General features: G+C 37.7%; 1 protein-coding gene across 25 annotated transcripts in view; it reads right to left on the minus strand.

Moving 5' to 3' along the window:
- The window catches only part of LOC135169415 (MAP7 domain-containing protein 2-like), a 76092-nt gene that overhangs the window by 33602 nt on the left and 24635 nt on the right, over positions 1-17855 (minus strand). For 5 of the 25 annotated variants that reach the window (XM_064134413.1, XM_064134404.1, XM_064134396.1 and 2 more), the window contains exon 1: positions 10398-11021. The exons of the other annotated variants lie outside the window; for them this stretch is intronic. In XM_064134413.1, the coding sequence (XP_063990483.1) occupies positions 10398-10602 (205 nt within the window). In that variant the 5' untranslated portion in view covers positions 10603-11021. Of the gene's footprint in view, positions 1-10397; positions 11022-17855 lie in introns of those variants that run through there. 25 annotated transcript variants of the gene reach the window in all.

Consider the following 17855-nt stretch of genomic DNA (forward strand, 5'->3'; position numbering starts at 1 on the left):
AATGTTTTACGAGTTTATAATAATTTACATCGGAAAATTCCTCAATGGTTAGGGGTGAGTCAACAGACGGCCGTTCTAATTTTCCGGAACAAATTGTGGAATTTAAAAACGGAAAGAAAAATTGTTTAAATAATAAGTGTCTGTTCCGTAATCTGACAGTCAAAATTACGGAACCGTTTCGCAATTTTTCCCTTAACATTCTGAACTTTTTCCTCAAAAATTCACTAAAAAAGTGCGTAACTCTTCTGCAATTGTTACTAAATATTGTTTTGACTGACAGATTACGGAACAATAACGTAATTTTTAAACAATGTTTATCCTCGTGAACGACGATTCGTTCGACTTCCGTCGCGACTCGCACTTTTGCCTCGAATTTCTCCTCCACAATTTTTATTGAATTTTTTTTTCTCCTCGCGTGAGAATAAATCGTCGATAAAACAGGGACGAATTTTTATGTTGACAGTACGAACATAAAATAAAATGCGATTTGAGGAAAGATTTATCTGTCGTCGGATAAAAAATTCTCGAGTAAAAGAAGAACAAGAGATTTTCGTTGCTCGATTACTCGAGTTTTTCACTCATTTTTCATCCCTCCATCTCCCTCCATCATTCTTCATCCCTCTACTGATGCATTTATCATCCGCGACATATCTCCATCATCAAACTCGCAATATGAAGAACATTCCAACAGTCATAGAGTGAAATAGTTGTTTGAGCGTCGCAAGCTCTGCGCATTCAAAATTTGAACTATTTCTCTTCATATCTCAATTTCATTAAAACTCATGTCCTCATGTGACTACGAAATCCTCCGGAGAGGAGTTAAACCCGCTGGAGAATTACCTCTGTTCTCGTGCCGACGGCCACCTCAGTGCACATATTTAATTGAAGACCTAGCCTCCGGAAGTAGGAACGCACTGTCCTTTCCATCACGTCCGGAAGACACCAAATTGTGCGTGAGACAGTCCAGGGAATTTCCGTAAAAAAAAAAACGCTTTTGTACCAGAAAAACGCGAGGAACGACAAGATTCGCATTCCGGTGCACGAAAAGACATTTTAAATAAAAAATTAGACCTCGAGGAGGTGACACGAGGGACAAAGTTCAGTTTTACCATAAACATTAGTCTCCTAAGTCTAATTATTAAAAAATTAATTAATAAAAAGTCATAGATTGTCACTTCGTCCCACCTTTCGCCCTCTAAACCTCTAATTTTTATCCAAAATTTCTTTCCCTGTGTGTAATTAATTTAAAAATAATTAAGAAGAATTTTTTTACTGGGGGAAATCCGAATATCTGCCCTAAATAAATTGAAAACGTCTTAATCAACTGCAGTAATTGTTAGTCTATTGTTCACAAATTTGACTTTGAACGTGGGGGACGTTCGTCGTTTCTCCCACGAGTTTCAAGGCCATCACATTCATTTACATCACATTTTTTGTTTTAATTTCTCGGGTAAAAAATGGGGAGGATCGATTCTCAAATACCGGTGCCAATCGGTGCGTGTCCCCCCTCCCCCCTCCCTTTGTCTCAGGGATTATTTACGATCGGTCAGAGTATCCAGGGGAAACGATCCAGAGAGACCAGAGTGGAGGATTACGTAAAACTATAAATATTGCAGCTTAAGCGATCTGGGACGTCAAAGGTTGAGACATTCGTCATAACAACATTCTTCGTGTGTTGGAATAATATTTTTAATGATAATTGTTGCTCTCACGAGGGAGAGTGCTGTAAATGTTTTATGAACATTCGATTTATTTTATGATATTGTTATTGCTTTTATGGATGAATTATATTCTTATTGAACCAACAATTTATTATGGGAAATCGATTATTATGATAATATTGAGGTTTTTTGAGCAGTCGAATGTCTACAAGACGTTAAATTAATTACTTTTTCCTTGAAATTAAAAAAATAATTCTTTACATTGCAAAAATATTTTTTTAGTTAACGTACACGGGTTAATAACACTCACTCGATAAGACTGCACCCTCAGATAATTTTTTGTAACATAAATAAAATCGTAAAAAATATCTGAATGGATTTCCAGGAAATTGACAGAAAAAAATATTAAAAAATACGTAAAAATTACGTTAAAAATTTCAAAAAATTGGAACAGAGTCTGGACACCCCCTTACCCAAATACAATCATCCCTCAAAAATCCTAAAAGCCTCCCTCACCATCCCCAGCTTTTCTAATGCACAAACCATTTGCATCGACAATAATGTTATCTCCTAAGTTCACACACCACCAGCTTTCTACGAGGCTATTAAATTTATCTCGTTCACAGTGTTAGGTAACATCAAAGCTCACTTTTCTCACGCAAATACATATCGCACACACAGTGCAAACCTTGAAGTCTCGTAGTCCCATGGATTGAGCGAGAAATGAGAACAAAGTAGGTGCGAGAAAGGGAATGCAGTTGTAACGAGACGTGTTGGTGTGTAATTGTGTATGGATGAGCGGATGGTCTCTGTGCCCGTGAAGCATCAAAAGTGAAAGATTAAAGTGACAGTATACAATTTTTTCCCCCCCTTCTTCACCCCTGACATTTGTCGGGTCGCTGAGTCTCACGAATAGCTCGAAAAATTTCATTAAAGTTCAGTATCGTCGCCGCCTTTTTTTCACATCTTTGGGGGGGTAACTCTCGGTTTATTATTTTTAATGGATGAACGTCGGGGGTTTTTAATGAATGACGGCATTCCCTTTTCATTCAATTTAATGCTGATGATTTTAATTCAGCGAGAGCTTCAAGGCCTATTCAGAAATGTCAATTCAATGTAATCTATTCTACCATTTTTTTAAATATCATTATTAAATTTTTTTCTTAGTAACTATTTTGTTATTATAATTGTTGAACACTCAGGAAAATGAAAAATCAATTAAGTTTGTTTTTTTTTGTCCTCTGGATTGAATTAGAAAAAAAAAATCAACGAAAAGAAAAATATTCGTCAATTACTAATAAAAATTTATTTAATCCAAAGAAATTACGTCGTAAATAAAAATGAAATCTTGGGATGTCTGTCTTGAAGTCTTAATTTGATCCGGGAATGTCTTAAGAAAGGGGAAAATTTTCCAGCAATTTTTCACGGGGGGGCAAAATGGCTGGTGTTCATAAAGCATGAAATTGCAGAGACGAGAAAATTCGTAACGAGAAATTCAACGATTATTGGGTCTGTGTAATTTTAATTACATCTTAATGATGGCAATTCCCGCCGAGAAAGACACCATAACCAATTAAAAAAACTCGAAGAAAGCACCAGCGAAATTAATATCTTTCATTGTAACTCAATTTAGTGAGTGATGATTTAATTTAGGAAAGCTAGTCCATCATTATTTCGTCAGTGGCAGTTTTCTAGGACCCATCATTAACGGTATTAATCACGGCCTAATTGGCAGCGGTTATCGGGTCAGCGAACATCTGAGGAATTGCTGTGGGTGATAATGACCGAGGAAGGATAGTGGTAAATAAATGCTGTTAGTCAGTGTCTCGGCAATGGATTTATAAGAGGATGGGCGAAGGGAAATGAGAATTCAATTTAATAATTATCTTTAAAAAAAATAATAATCACGAGAAGACGAGAAAAATTGAAATTAATCAATGAGGAAAATAAAAATTCTAATTAATTGGAGAATTTTTTTGTCGAGTAAATTGACTCGCCAAACACATGTGGAGATCATTAAAGTTCAATTGAGGACGTGAAATAATTAATTTTGAATTTTTCTGATGCTCCGATGGTACGTTAACTGGATATTGCAATTAAAATGGAGATATTTAGGACTCAATTACGGAGTTTTCACGAATGCAATTATCTCAGCTCTCCTTATATCGATTATTCGCAGGAAATACTTTGCGATTGAATGGAGAAAGTGCAAGAGTATAAATAGATTTTTTTTTCATCGCAAGAAATAATTCCAAGCTGATGTTTAAAAAGTTAACGTACCTTAACATTCCATTTAACGTTATAAAGTGATTTTTAATTTTCCTAATTTATTATAAATGTAGATATCGTGAATATCGTCACACCCTCCCTCCTCAGTAGTAAATCTCTGTGATGAACAGACGTGATACGCTAATCTTCACTCCAATTGTTAATATTCATAGTTAATATTAATAGTCACATTGGGAAAAAAATTTAAGTAAAAATTAGATCTCCAGTCTATCGCCTCACCTTCTGGATCTAATTTCAATCCAAAATTTCTTTCTCTGCAGATGCACCTGTTCCCCAAAAAAAATCTCAACAGTCACGATTTTTTTTCATATAAAATTGATGACGATCAGAAATTGTGACTGAAATTAACCTTCTAAATTTGAAAAAAGTCGGTCTGTTTTGCTCCAGTTGCCACAAAAGTACTACGTAGATTAATTTCATCAAATAAATTTTTTTTTCAACACCCCAAAAAATCGGGACAAATGTTTTATCGATCCCAGCGCAAGAACTCTGTCCTTCGAATGACTCCACTAAAAACTTTCATCAACTTTTCACTGAAAAAAAAAAAATGTACCGTCATTGTTGAGAGGAACGCGTCCAAAAAATTCTGACGATTGATCCCGCTGTTTTAATTTAAAATCCCGTGAGTTGTGACGAATCACTTACACAACAATTGCGCGGAATAATCAACAATCTCGTGATGATCCTGAGAAACTATTCAAACATTCCAATCAATCCCTGGAGAATGTTTGCTGCAGAAAAAAAAAACCAATCAATGACTATTGGTATTCACCTCTTACAAAACCCATTGAATCATCGTGCAACAATTCACTCATTGAAATCCCCGATTGGGAGACGGATAACATAATCAAACGATGATTAATATTCCCCATGAATAATCCCGTGGGTTGTTCAATAAAAAATTCAAAGTCATCGGTATTGCAATATCTCTTTTAGCGTTTGCTGTTCGCTCCCATCAAATATTCTTCTCGATTTCTCCGGGTAAGTGATCCAGGACCAGGATCCAAGACATTGCCGACAGGCATCGTCTTACCGACAGTAACACAGCACCGAATTTTTCTGTAAAAATCTACTTTACCGATGGTCGCTAAAGGAAAAGAGGGAAATTTTCCTTATCGGAGGAGCCACAAATTTTGAATTTTTTCAAAGTGTATGAAATATTTTTGAAAATATTCGAAAATATTCCATACACTCTCCTGTAATAATTAACAGGTGTACAATTCTTACGCGCATGACTCACTCCCTGGAGAGGGTTAGAGACTGTAGGGAGTCGGTTCTCTAAATAATAAATAAAGAAAGCGAAGTGGATTTTCATGGGACAGGTTGAATATATCATAAACTCGAAGGAAGAGCAATATCGTAGGCGTTGCCACGTCTCGCCCCCGCACCCGGGTCAGGCCACTCCTCTGTCTATAGAATCAGTAAAAGAGAGAAAAATAAAATCATCATTGAGTCCGCTGTATCCCCCGGTGGGATTCAAAGAAAATCATCATGATGATGATAAATTAGTGGTTCTCTGTCTCCGAGTGGGGTTTAATATTCACTCTGTGTGAAGAAACAATTGAATTGCGGTAACATGACCACAAATTACAGGGATTTCTCCGGAGTCTCATAACATTTTTTTTTTGTGGGAGAATTCTGGAGTGAGGGGGAGTGGGAGAGACTTGGGGAGAGTTTAATAATTTAATGAGCGATGAAAAATGGAGAATGTGTACTAGGGGTGACGGTGAAATTTTTCGGACAGAGATTTGATAAAATCAAATACTGCCAGCTGGGCGAAATTACTTCTTAGGGATTATCGAGGTCGTCGGAAGTTCATTTAGTACTGTCTGTCCACTCCCTCATTTTAATCTATCAGTGAAATCGAATCCCCCAGCTGGAAATGGGTCCACGATCCGCAGTGATGATAAAACGACGAGATCTGGACGGTTGGGTTTTCATAAATTCCCACTCCACTGAATAATTTATTAAATCCATATCCATATATTCAATGAATCCATATCCATATATTCACTAAATCCATATAATCTATTTAACAAACAACTCCTCATTTTCCCTAAAAAAAAAATCCTCATTTACCAAAATTACATATTTATCAATCAATAATTTCATCCAAAAAAAAAAAATTGCTTCAACCGATTGACGTGAAATTTTCAAACCGCACCTTCTCCTGGGATACAATTACTCGCTGGGGCCGAACATCTTCGTCTACCGGACGTGTAATATCCCCGAATAATTCGCAAATTTTTTCCCCTCCCCCTCCTCACCCCCTGGGCCCACAACCTTTCGTGATGCACGCGAGGATAAAAGTGAATCAACCGAGTCACGATTATCCGTGTGCATTGCAACGTGGGTAGACAAGGCAAAGGTCCATCAACCCGGCGAACCTATCGATTGCCGAGTCGAAGGTGCGCGTAGGCCAATTACAATGGTCGATGTAATTTGGGTGACTGGGCAATTTACTTTAGTGTGTCCAGTACTCTTGTTACACTCGTAACACAGTAGGTGTACAAGTGCTCTTTAGTGTCACGCAAACACGTGTTTTCGTTGGAAAAAAAATGTTGTAATTATGGTAGTACCATAATCATGACAGTTGTCAATAATGCCACGTGCATGTCACTATTCACGTCCACAATTATCTGTCAATTTTATTATTATCTAATTCGTACGATCTCCATTATTTCTTCTCCAATAATTTTCGTTCATTAATGAAGGGGTGGGGGATGGGGGGGAGGAGGGGGAGGTTGACAGGGTAATGAAGGGGTGAAGGGGGATGACAGGGTAATGACGTGGGACATTAGTCGGTTCGTTATTACCCATTTTAGGAATTAATAATGAAAACGACGAGGGACACGAGGCTTCAGTTAATAATTTAGATAATGGATTGTCCTCGTGATTTTTTTATGAGCTCTGGATATTGTTTATCAAGCTTGGAGTATTTGTAGAATGATTTGTAAAAAAAGAAAATTTTTTTTCTGTAAAATTATTTCTTTGTTACTCCGAAATACGAACGATATTATCGACTCTGATAAGTTAGCAATATTTTGTGATTGATAATTCTTCGATTATAGATATTGTAATCTTGATTAATTGTGAATTTATAACGTGTTTTTTAATAATAAACAATAGGGCTTGAGCTCATGGAGAATAATATTCACTATTGTATTAAAAATATGAAAATAGAAATGAAAACCGTAATTTACACACAAAAAAGTCTCTCTCGATGTCGTGTTACATATTTCAATGTTGACTATCACTGATTAATTGCTCCTGATAAGAAAAATTATCTTCCCATGATGTAATTGCAATTTTGAATTCATTAGCTTCGAAATAAAATTACGAAATTATTCTGTCGACTTAATAATTTTTTCCTCACGCAAGACTGATTTTATCCTAATGAACTACTTGATACCGTCAACGCACGCAAATTAACGGAAAAAAAAAATTCTACAATTTCACGGTTAACTATTGCAGATAAACATTTTGCTCAGTAAGGAATCATGTGCGACACTCACCGCGTGCACCGAGATTGTGGCAATACCGGGAGCATTGACAAATTGCTAAGTGGATATTTTACTTTCTCTGGGATTTGCCAATGAGTGCGAAGAAAGAGGTGAGACAGGGAGGTTGTGGAAAAAAAAAGGGGGAGCGTGAATCACGATTTTAGAGCCAGTGAAAACAGTAGCCCAAGCCGTGACTCTATGCAGCTGGCCTTTGCACCTGTCGGCGTCATGGCAAATGCGAGTGCTGTGATAACGATCTCACGTAATCGCGCATTTGGAGGTGGATTTTTTTTTTCGCAATTTTTTAACACGTACCCGTGATTTAGATGAAATTTTTCCTATTGTTCAGAGTCAGAAGAATGGATTGCACATTTTTTAATGCATTTACGAGATACTGTGTTCCAATCGGGTAATTAAACAATTAAAATCGGTTGAAATGAAATCAGTTGCTCTGAACAATTGTTCATAATCCCATTAATTGTTACCATTGTTCAGAGTCAGAAGCATCAATTGTATATTTTTTAATACATCTACCAACATACTATACCCAAATCACATAATTAAACAAATTTAAATCAATTTGAATCGAGTAAAATCGATTAAAATAAAATCAGTTGCTCTGAACGTTCATAATCCCATTAATTATTCTCATGTTTCAGAATCAGAAGCATCAACTTCATATTTTTTAATGAACCTACCAAGATACTATGCTCAAATCACGTTATTAAACCAATTAAAATCCATTCGAATCAATTAAAATCGGTTAAAATAAAATCAATTACTCTGAACATTGGTACATAAGAACCGCAAGATTACAGAGTCATTTCTCATCACATACCCAACTATTTCATGCTCTCAACTAACATTATAGCATGTTCATCTCTAATTTCTGTGTTACAGTTGACCTCAATTGCATCTCGTCCATTGAATACCATTCATAAATTATTTAAAATTGTGAAAGCCGAGTCATTGAATAATGAGGCAAATAACACCCATAGAATCTAATTGTTAATGACTTGATGCATTTTGAGGTAATTTTTAATGTCTATTGCAGTACATTACCCACTTCCCCCTAAAGTATCACTCGCCACGAGAAAATTCAAAGACTCACCTGTAACATAAATGAGAGAAACTACATTAGACAATTTATCGAATTATTCATTATTTCATTAACCATTATTACTATTAATTACTAGGGGTTACTGGCTGTGATCAGCAGAGTTCAACCAATAGAGTCAATGACAGCATATGGAGCTGACAAAAAATACTTTACACGGATAGATGAGGGTAATAATAAACAGATGACACAGTTCAACGAACTTATCACGTCAAGTTGTTTAATTAAGTTGTTGATTATCTGTTGACATCACCTGAGGTGAATTTGTCGTTCACTGATCGTTCATAATAAACTGATCGAGGTGGTTTAGCCTCCGGCTAACTTTGGTATCAACTACGTCTTTATCTCGAAGGCTCATTCCGGAGCTCATCTAGGCCATTGGAGACGGATTAATTAGTCACGGGAAGGGGGGGGGGTGGTGAGGAGGAGGAGGAGGAGCAGAAAAGCTCGTGCTTCTGATGGAAATTGATGGATTGCAAAATATTCTTGTCTTCATTTTCAAAGTTTTTTTTCTTTTCAAATTGTTTATTATCAAGGCCACTCGGTGGAATCACTTCTGGAATTATTTTCTGGCACGTGAGATGCATGAAATTTGGCAAAGGTCCCAGTAAAATACTTCCAACGGTAAGAAGTACAATGTAAAATTTTTTACATCATAAAAATAAATGGAACGGTAAAATTCAGTTGATGATGCACCACCATAAATGTCGAAAACTCCAACTGTCGGTGCCTTAAAATAAATTTCAAAGGAATTCTAAAATCTCCACTAAAATCGCAAATTCATCGCAACTTCCCAGTGTTGATTCACCATGCTCTGTAATAATTCCTTCTCCCCCGGCCAAAAAACCTGTCCGTTAGGTATTCCAAGAAGACGGCGTGTCGATTACCCATCATGTCTCGAATTTCGCAGACTCGCGTAGTTAAAGAGAAACTAATGAATAAAAATGCCTGGGAAAATAGTAACGGGGATCACCAGGCAATTGTCCAGGTTGTGAGGATATTCAAACATCTAGGAACACACCTCCCAGACGTTCAATAATATTCGCGTAATCTGTGATAAGGCGTCAAGGATCTGGGGCACCCTGGAATCAATGGAATATCTGAGAGTGTGACACAGAAAAGGATCGTGTCGCGTGCAGCACTCATTAATCATGAGAGGCCTCATTGAATGGATAAAAGTCATTTCATTTCATTTGTGAAGTTGCACGTGAAAGTAATGAGGAGGTGTATCTGGTATGAATGGGATATGAGGGGGGGGACCAGGTGGGGTCATCGGGTCCTGGTGATTGATGTAGCCTTTGAGTAATTGATTTTTTATCCTAGAGAGCATAAAGAGATTTCAAAAAATTTGATTATAACAACTGGCTATTGGGGAACCTCATTTTTTTGGAATCAATCAGACACTTCAACACTTTCTCGACGAAGAAAAGGTTAGTATTTCGTCATTTGATTATTCAGATTGATGAAATATCAGTTGTTCGATCGATTAATCGTGTAGTGATGGCGAAGTTCCTTCATCAGATTTGAAATTCCAGATTCCAAAATATTCATCAAACTAGTCTTTCATCATTTCGCTACACGAAACAAATTTTGCTTTAAAATTAGACCTCCAGGGGGCAAAATGGGGGACGAAAGTTACTTTTATCACAAAAATTGTCCTCTCAAGTCCAACTTTTCCAACAAAACTTGACCTAAATGTGGTTAATTGCCATTTCGTCCCACGTTTTGTCCTCTAGAGGTCTAATTTTAATCCAAAATTTCGTTCGTGTACTGAAAAATATTTGTTAAAAAAATATTCTCAGTTTGGAAATGGACAATTGAACTCACAGAGCCAAACGTTTCCACGTGGTGCAGTGTGCAGGAGATTAAGATGAAGATTGAAGTCAAGTCCAGCGAGATCCTGCCTGAGGTGTGTGCTGTCCATGATGAGGGCCCTCTCCGGTAGGAGAAACAGATGATCACTGCCTTCAACAGGACCCGGGGTTCTGGGTACTCTACCAACCCCGAGTGCTCCTGATCGGGCTGTCAACATCCTCGTGATATCGATCCCCCCGACCTTGACAGTTTATTCACTCGCGTCATCTGTCACTTCTCCGGGGGAAAAAATTCCTCTGGTAATTTATCTATTCACTCTTCCACTAAAAAATTTTTAATCCCACTGGAGCGCACGAAAATACGTCAATTGTCGTCCCAAGCAGACGCCTGAGTCACCAATTGATCCAATATCACCCAGCACGTACACAATTGATCTCCACCAGTTACTGGGGTGCACTAGAGTCATTGAATAATTCTCCGAAAATCGCAATTCTTCACCGACAACTGATTTTTCCCTCGAAATAGATTTTACGTCGGATAATTTACGACGAAAGATTTTTGTATTCCGTTGGACTGACCTTTGGCCAACGTCAGCTGATTGTTTGGCATTAGATCAGAGGGAAATTACAGTTCACCTGTTCGTGTCCTAACGCACGAATCTATCGTGTCATTCGCAAAACATGAATATCATTTTGTTCGCTAGAATTTTTTATTCAAATTTTTTCAGTTTAAAATTCAAATTTTCAAAACATCGAAACCGGGATTTATGAGCTTCGCAGGTATATCCTGATCTTCGAAAAATATTGTAACGTAGAATGCATGTCCTGTCGTTCAGCTGTCAAGTGACAGCCGATTGGAGCTCGTGGTCAGACACAACTGCCAGAGACGAGCAATTCACTCCGCACTTGTCGACGATTCGGCCGAGACTGAATGACCGCGGCGTATCGGGTGCGTCGGCGAGCTCCGAACTGCCACGACAGCCGCCGAGAGAAGAGTCCAAGCTTGATGTGATTGAGGAGACAGTCTCAGCAGTGATGAACACCACCAACGAGGAAGGAAAAGCCGAAATTCGAGGAGACAATTTTTCCAGAATTTTTTACTGATCTTTTTGTTATTAAAAATTTTTTTTAGCTGTTAAACCACTTCGTTTAATTACATCCAATGGCCGAGTCGATTTTTTTTTTCATTAGTTAATGAAAATATTGCTTTAATCCTTTCCGTAAATATTTGTAACTCCCGAGAAGTATTCGACGATTTTTTTTCGAACTGGTCTGTCTCATTTGTAAGATAATTTATGCGAAAAAAATGGCTCCTCGGAAGGCGAGATTAATTGAAAAGATTCGTCAGTCAGGCGACGAACAACGCGATGTTGGACGCCGGTTGGTCGAGGTCGGGCGCACGTGGAAGGACACGCCATTCGTATAACTACATCATCCTGAGATGCATCATGCACTCAGTGAACATCAGTCTGCATACATTCTCGAGAGGATGTATTAGTTCCCCCATAAACGGAGGTAAACTGAGTCGTTCCCTCCGAACGATCCTCGTAATAATAAACTAGACACGCACGGATAGGAGGTCTTGTTCCTGGTTAATCAGGTGTACAAGATCTTCCATGATCATTTGGACAGAAGAACAGGCAAAAAGATAAAACAATGCGAGTGTTGGAGAACTTAAACATGACAGTTAACAGACAGAGAGATAAAAATTGTTTAAAAATTACGGACTCTTTCCGTGAAAAAATACATAATTGTTCCATAATTTTGGAGTGATAAAAAGTTGATAAGAAATCTCTCGATGATTGTAAATTTTTCGCAACAGTAAAATTAAAAATCAAAGTCTGGTAATTTTCGAATTATTTCCCTAAATTTTCCCTCAACTCCTCTGCGCCAGTTTCCATTTTTCCGAATAATTTTATCAACAATTTTTATCAAATCTTCCTCTCCCTCCAGTGATATTTAACCACATTTTTCAACAGCTTTGTTTCACAGTTTACGTTGTTTTTTTTTTCAGTTCCCCTCGATTCTAATTCTTTCCGGAATTACGCTTCGACCTGAGGCTGTGCCACTTTCCCATTCTGGCTCCGTTCAATTGTCCACAGTCATTTACCACTGCATTTTTCGTAGAATTGACTCATTGCCCTGGTTGCAGCGTCAACTTGTTTCAACTCAGCAGATGGAAACGAGATAATGTACAGTGAAAATTGTGGAATGACGTTAAATAAAAATTACGGAATGCCAAGCGAAAGGATTCTGGCTACAAAGTGAATGCTTTTTCAAATCCCATCGTGATGATGGAAAAACACCATCGAGACGATCTTGCCAAGCAATCCTGGCTTCCATCGTCAATTCATACATTCACTGACTACAGTTCAATATTTTTTTTTTGTTTCATCATAGTTTCACTGCGGTTTTAAGAAAAATTCATAAAGAGGGACTAGTTCAGGACAATTATTGCACTGAGTTAAGCGGAAATTTCTTCTCTCTAGATCTAATTCCCTCATTTTTTTCCATGAAAATTAGGAGCCATCAGAAATATTCCACTGGACGTGTTGACCATACAAAGCATTCCAGCATCCAAAGCACCTGGGGAAACGACACTAGGGATTATTTCCTCGCAGAACTACCCCATCAATTTATTTAAAAATCGCGAGGCTTCCTAATACTCATGAAAATAAAATAGAATATGTTGAAAGTAAATTGAACAATCTGATATAATTGAGATAAGAGATTCGATTGTCACCGTTGAACGAATAATTTCCCGAGCTCTTGACATTTTAAATTCACTTGGCGTCTCCAACATTGTTTGTCCTCTCAGTTGGCACCGGGTTTTCGCCATGAATCTGCCTTTGTAAGCGTAACTCGGGGGGGACAAATAACGGTTGCCGCATACGTGGTCTATTACCACACGATTCATCGATGTGGAATCCCTGATTGCCATCTTTTGAGATTGTACGTCATCGTTGTGAGCCCGTCGTCAGTTGAACTTCTGCGTCGTTCGGGTATTGATTTAGTTGGTCTATAGAGAATCCCCAGAACTGTATTGCATCAGTTACTATTTCCGGATTTTTTTTCGTGACTTCAATTGATGATCTGGAGAGAGAAATATTCAGCTGATTCAGGATGAGATGACAATGAGACTCTTCAGCTTCAGCTTTCAGCTCTTCAGGTTTCTTCCTCTTGACAAATAAATTTCGAAGAAATCCCCAAACCTACGGTCAACCACACCATAATGTCCTCAGGTAGCTGGACTTCATTTAGGATTAGCTTCCTGTGCTGCACCTGTGAAGGGACTGCCATCCGTAACGACGTAATAGTTGGCTTGGGTTGGGCCTTGTAGCTCAAGACAGGCCAATTGGAAATAAACGATGAATGACAAACAGTTCACCGGGTACTGGGAATAATTTTCCGCGAGTCAAGAGGCCCTCCAATCTGTGAAGATAATGGATCCACTCTGCTCTTGACACTGACACGATCTATTGGTGATTGAGAGGTCATTCAGAAATAACGTAGTCAATATTTGAAGTGGGAGGAGTATCAAAGGAGCGACTGGAGAATATTTGGATCCTTAAATAATTGGAATTCCAGTTATTGAAGAGGGATTTGATGCCTGGGTATGATTCATCTCGTGAATCAGGGGGAATTAATTGAGATGATTGTGCAATGATCGTCTGATTCCCGCAGCTCATGAATATTCAAGACGGGAAATGAATGTGAATGTTTCCTGCGTAGTTACATACATTTCACTACCAACATGCGGATGAGGAGTTCAATTGAAGAAAAAGTTGAGAATTTTGCGAGGAAATTATCGAGATATTTATTCAAAAATTGTGTGAATCTTATTTGTAATTAATCAACCTATTCCCATATCACTTGAACCTTCTCCCTTCTCCCTTCCATCTGACAAATAAATTAATTTATTATAAATAGATTTATTTATGGTAAATAAAGGGAGGAGTTAGACGATTGAATAAAATTATGGAACACTGCCCTCGGAATAAATCTGGCACAATGACGTAATGCCCATCCTAAAACGTCTTTTGACATTCAGTTCAGTTGTAATCATCATCTACAGTACAACTTCCAACTCCTGGTAACTGCCTCAACTCATGCAATTTCCCATTCGAATATCTCACTGATAAAAACTTGAAAGCAACTGGGCAACGACGACAACCGTAACCGTTAGATTTTCGGGGAGGTTGGGGGGGGGGGGGGGGAATTGTATCCGGTGAATCACTACAGAGAAAAAAAAAATGAAAATTTTAATTTGGAGATAGTGGAATAACACCGAGAGGACACGGTACAGTGAGGCGTCGTCGTTATCGACCCTCCACCCTGGCGCCGGGCGCGTCACCCTGGCAACCTCACCCATATTCTTCCTACACGTTGTAACACGAGAATCAAGAATTCGGAATCTCTCGATCTGGTGGGTACAGTGAGGGTTCGCAGTGACCTTAGAAATGAGGGACGAAGACGAGAGGAAGAGGTTGTCCTTTGGAAAAATATAAAAATTCGAGGGAAATTACGTTTTCCCTCGAATTATCCCTCGAAACCCCATCGGATTATCAACAATTATATATCGAGTCCTCAACTAGAAAGTAAATGTTAATAACTGAATAAAGATAAATACGTGAAACTAAATTGAAGGAGCTAATAATTTACCATAATTTCTCCCACTCTCCCCCACAAAACAATATCGAAGATATGAAATCCATATATTTTTTAATAAAAAAAATTAATTAGACATTCCGGATAATCTCATAAATTTTCCCTACCCTCAAATCCAATCATAATAATCGTTAAAAATAAATCCAATCGAATGTGAGGCGTCACTGATTGATGTAATTACCGATAGCAATGTTATTTTGAGTTATTTAGATCAGTGGAGCAGATGTGCAGTGAAAATATATGCAAGTGTAAAATATTTACTCATAATGTCAGGTGTGTACTCGACCTCGACGGCCATCTGGACGTTAAAATAACGTCTGTACTTTCCCGTGTAAAGTGTGAAAATAAAAATCATTAAATTTTCAAAAATCAAGACCACATTGAAATTTTCCTCATACAGTTTCCATTGGTGCGTAACGACGTTCCAGGAGGCGGTGAAACATAAAATCTCGATGTTTATTTCTGCATTTGATGATCGTGACGACCCCTTTTGGAGTGAAATTCCGGTACCCGCCCTGAATCCCCCCCCCCTCCCCCCACGAGAGTAAAAAAAAAGATGATTTTTCCAACGTTAGAGACAGAACACCTGAGTTGCCAGTGAAACTAGTGTTTAAGGTATCTCAGTTCAGAAATAAGTGATTTCAATGTTTCTGAGTATAAGGAGCACAGCATTACATGTAACTGCGGATAATTTACCTCGGGGCGGCACGATTAGTCCAGGTGATTAGATGGGAAAAATTAATGGGTGATGAGTTGTGATGATGCACGAGGTGAATGGACGCTTGTTTTCACTTTGAAATGATGCATCAGATTTAATCGCTTATCTCATTACAAACTACTCGAGAAGCCATTTTGAGAAAATTGTTTAACTAAAAATGGTAATCTGCACAATAAAAAAATCCGGAAATTTCCAATTTTTCCAATTAAAGAAAAAATAAAATCAAAAATTTGTAAATAAAATTCAACAGATATTTTTCCCATAAAATAATTGAACGGTAGTTCAAGAGTGTCTTATCAGATGAATCTGATACACGCAAAGTTAATCATTATCACGTAAAATTCCCTGGTTCACTTTACGATGATGACATCGTGCACGAAAAGTGACTGAGGGGGTGTGTAGTACAGGGCTTATAACCTCGAGGTCACGCACAAGTTCCTGACCTGCCCTTTTCACCATAACGATTGCCATCCAAACATCATTTGCATACAATTCCCGATATGATAATGCAATCAATTCCAAATGGTCTTTTGATTTGAATTTGATGATAGGAATATTCATTAGTATTAGAAGGGTGAGGGTACGTACAATATTAGTTGATTGAATTTTGATGAAATGGTGGATGACAGAAATTCCTGAGTTAATGAAATGATTATCTGGCCCTCAGGGCTGTCATGGATTTCACTAATTTTCTGATTACGTAGTAATTAATAAAATTGATTTGTTATTGACCGAATTCGTATGGCTCGCCCCCCTGCCCCTCCACAGAATTTAGCGAGTGCAGGGGGTGTAACCCCCCACCCCCTCCCCCTCATGAATCACGATATTAAATCGATTTCTTCCTAGTTCTTATCACCACATCTCATCCTGATTCCCCCCTCCCCCTCGTAAGAAGTCAATTCGGAATTTTATAATTCAAAGAGATACCGTCAATCTTCCAAACGAAGCAATCAATCTCTCACAGCGTCATTACCTCCACCGATCAAGGCAACGAGCGATGGATTATTGTGAGAATACCTCCTCACCTCGATAACCAATACTTAAGCCCAACTATTGAACGAACGATTATCCAATGCTGCGGAAATAAAGGCACAAAGTGGGTCAATTTGTTGCACGCTTCGCTGATTCCCTAGAACGCAGATCTCACAAAAGGGGGTGCATAAAACAATTGCAAATGTTGGTGATACTCGATCACTGATACAGAATTTATTCAAAAAATTTCCCAATACTCAAAGAGAAATCTCATGATTTAACTGGTCCATCTAGTTATTGATTTTATCTGAGTATTTCTATGATTGATTTCCACCCAGAATTAACAATATATCATTTTTTCAAATCAACATAACTTTTCGGTTCAATGAATTTTTAATATCTGATGTGGAATTTCTAACGATTAATTCCCTGGGGCATATGCCAATCGAGGAAATTTCATTGTCAGAGTGAAGTGGATGATAATTTGTTCTATTATAACTTTCAAAATAATTTCTCAAATTTTCTGACATTAGTTTTTGGGTCTTTTAGTGGTGAGGGGACTGTTGACTTTGGAATCCGGGAAGTTGAAAAAATTCTTGTTTGAACAAAGAATAATGGGATTTAAATTTTTTAAATAAATGAAAGTGACTCTGGTGTTGACTGAATCTTGACAATTAAAACTTCAAAATTTTTTTTAAAATTTAAACGGTACTTTTTCTTGACTTAAGTAATTAGACTCAATGAAATCAACAATATTTCATTTGAAAAATCAACATCACTGAAGACTTAATGTCTAGATTTACCATCGGAATTGAAATTTCTCTCTATTAATTCTCTGGGTCGTATGCCAAGTGAATTTTATCGTTGGAGAGTAAAAGTGGACGGTAATTGATTCAATTATAGCTTTCGAAATAATTTCATCCGAACATTACGACAAATTCTGTTCCAATTCAACCAAAATGAATTTCATGACCTCGATAATTCATCCACATCCACACTTTTCACATTGAAATTTCCCGAGAATTTTCCCTGGATTAAAGTCCTCTTAAAAAATTATGTTAACTCACAATTCCCCAATATGCACCTCCAAACAATGAATTTAATTTATTTAAT

This window comes from Diachasmimorpha longicaudata, chromosome 15, assembly GCF_034640455.1.
Source record: "Diachasmimorpha longicaudata isolate KC_UGA_2023 chromosome 15, iyDiaLong2, whole genome shotgun sequence".
Taxonomy (NCBI): Eukaryota; Metazoa; Arthropoda; class Insecta; order Hymenoptera; family Braconidae; genus Diachasmimorpha; species Diachasmimorpha longicaudata.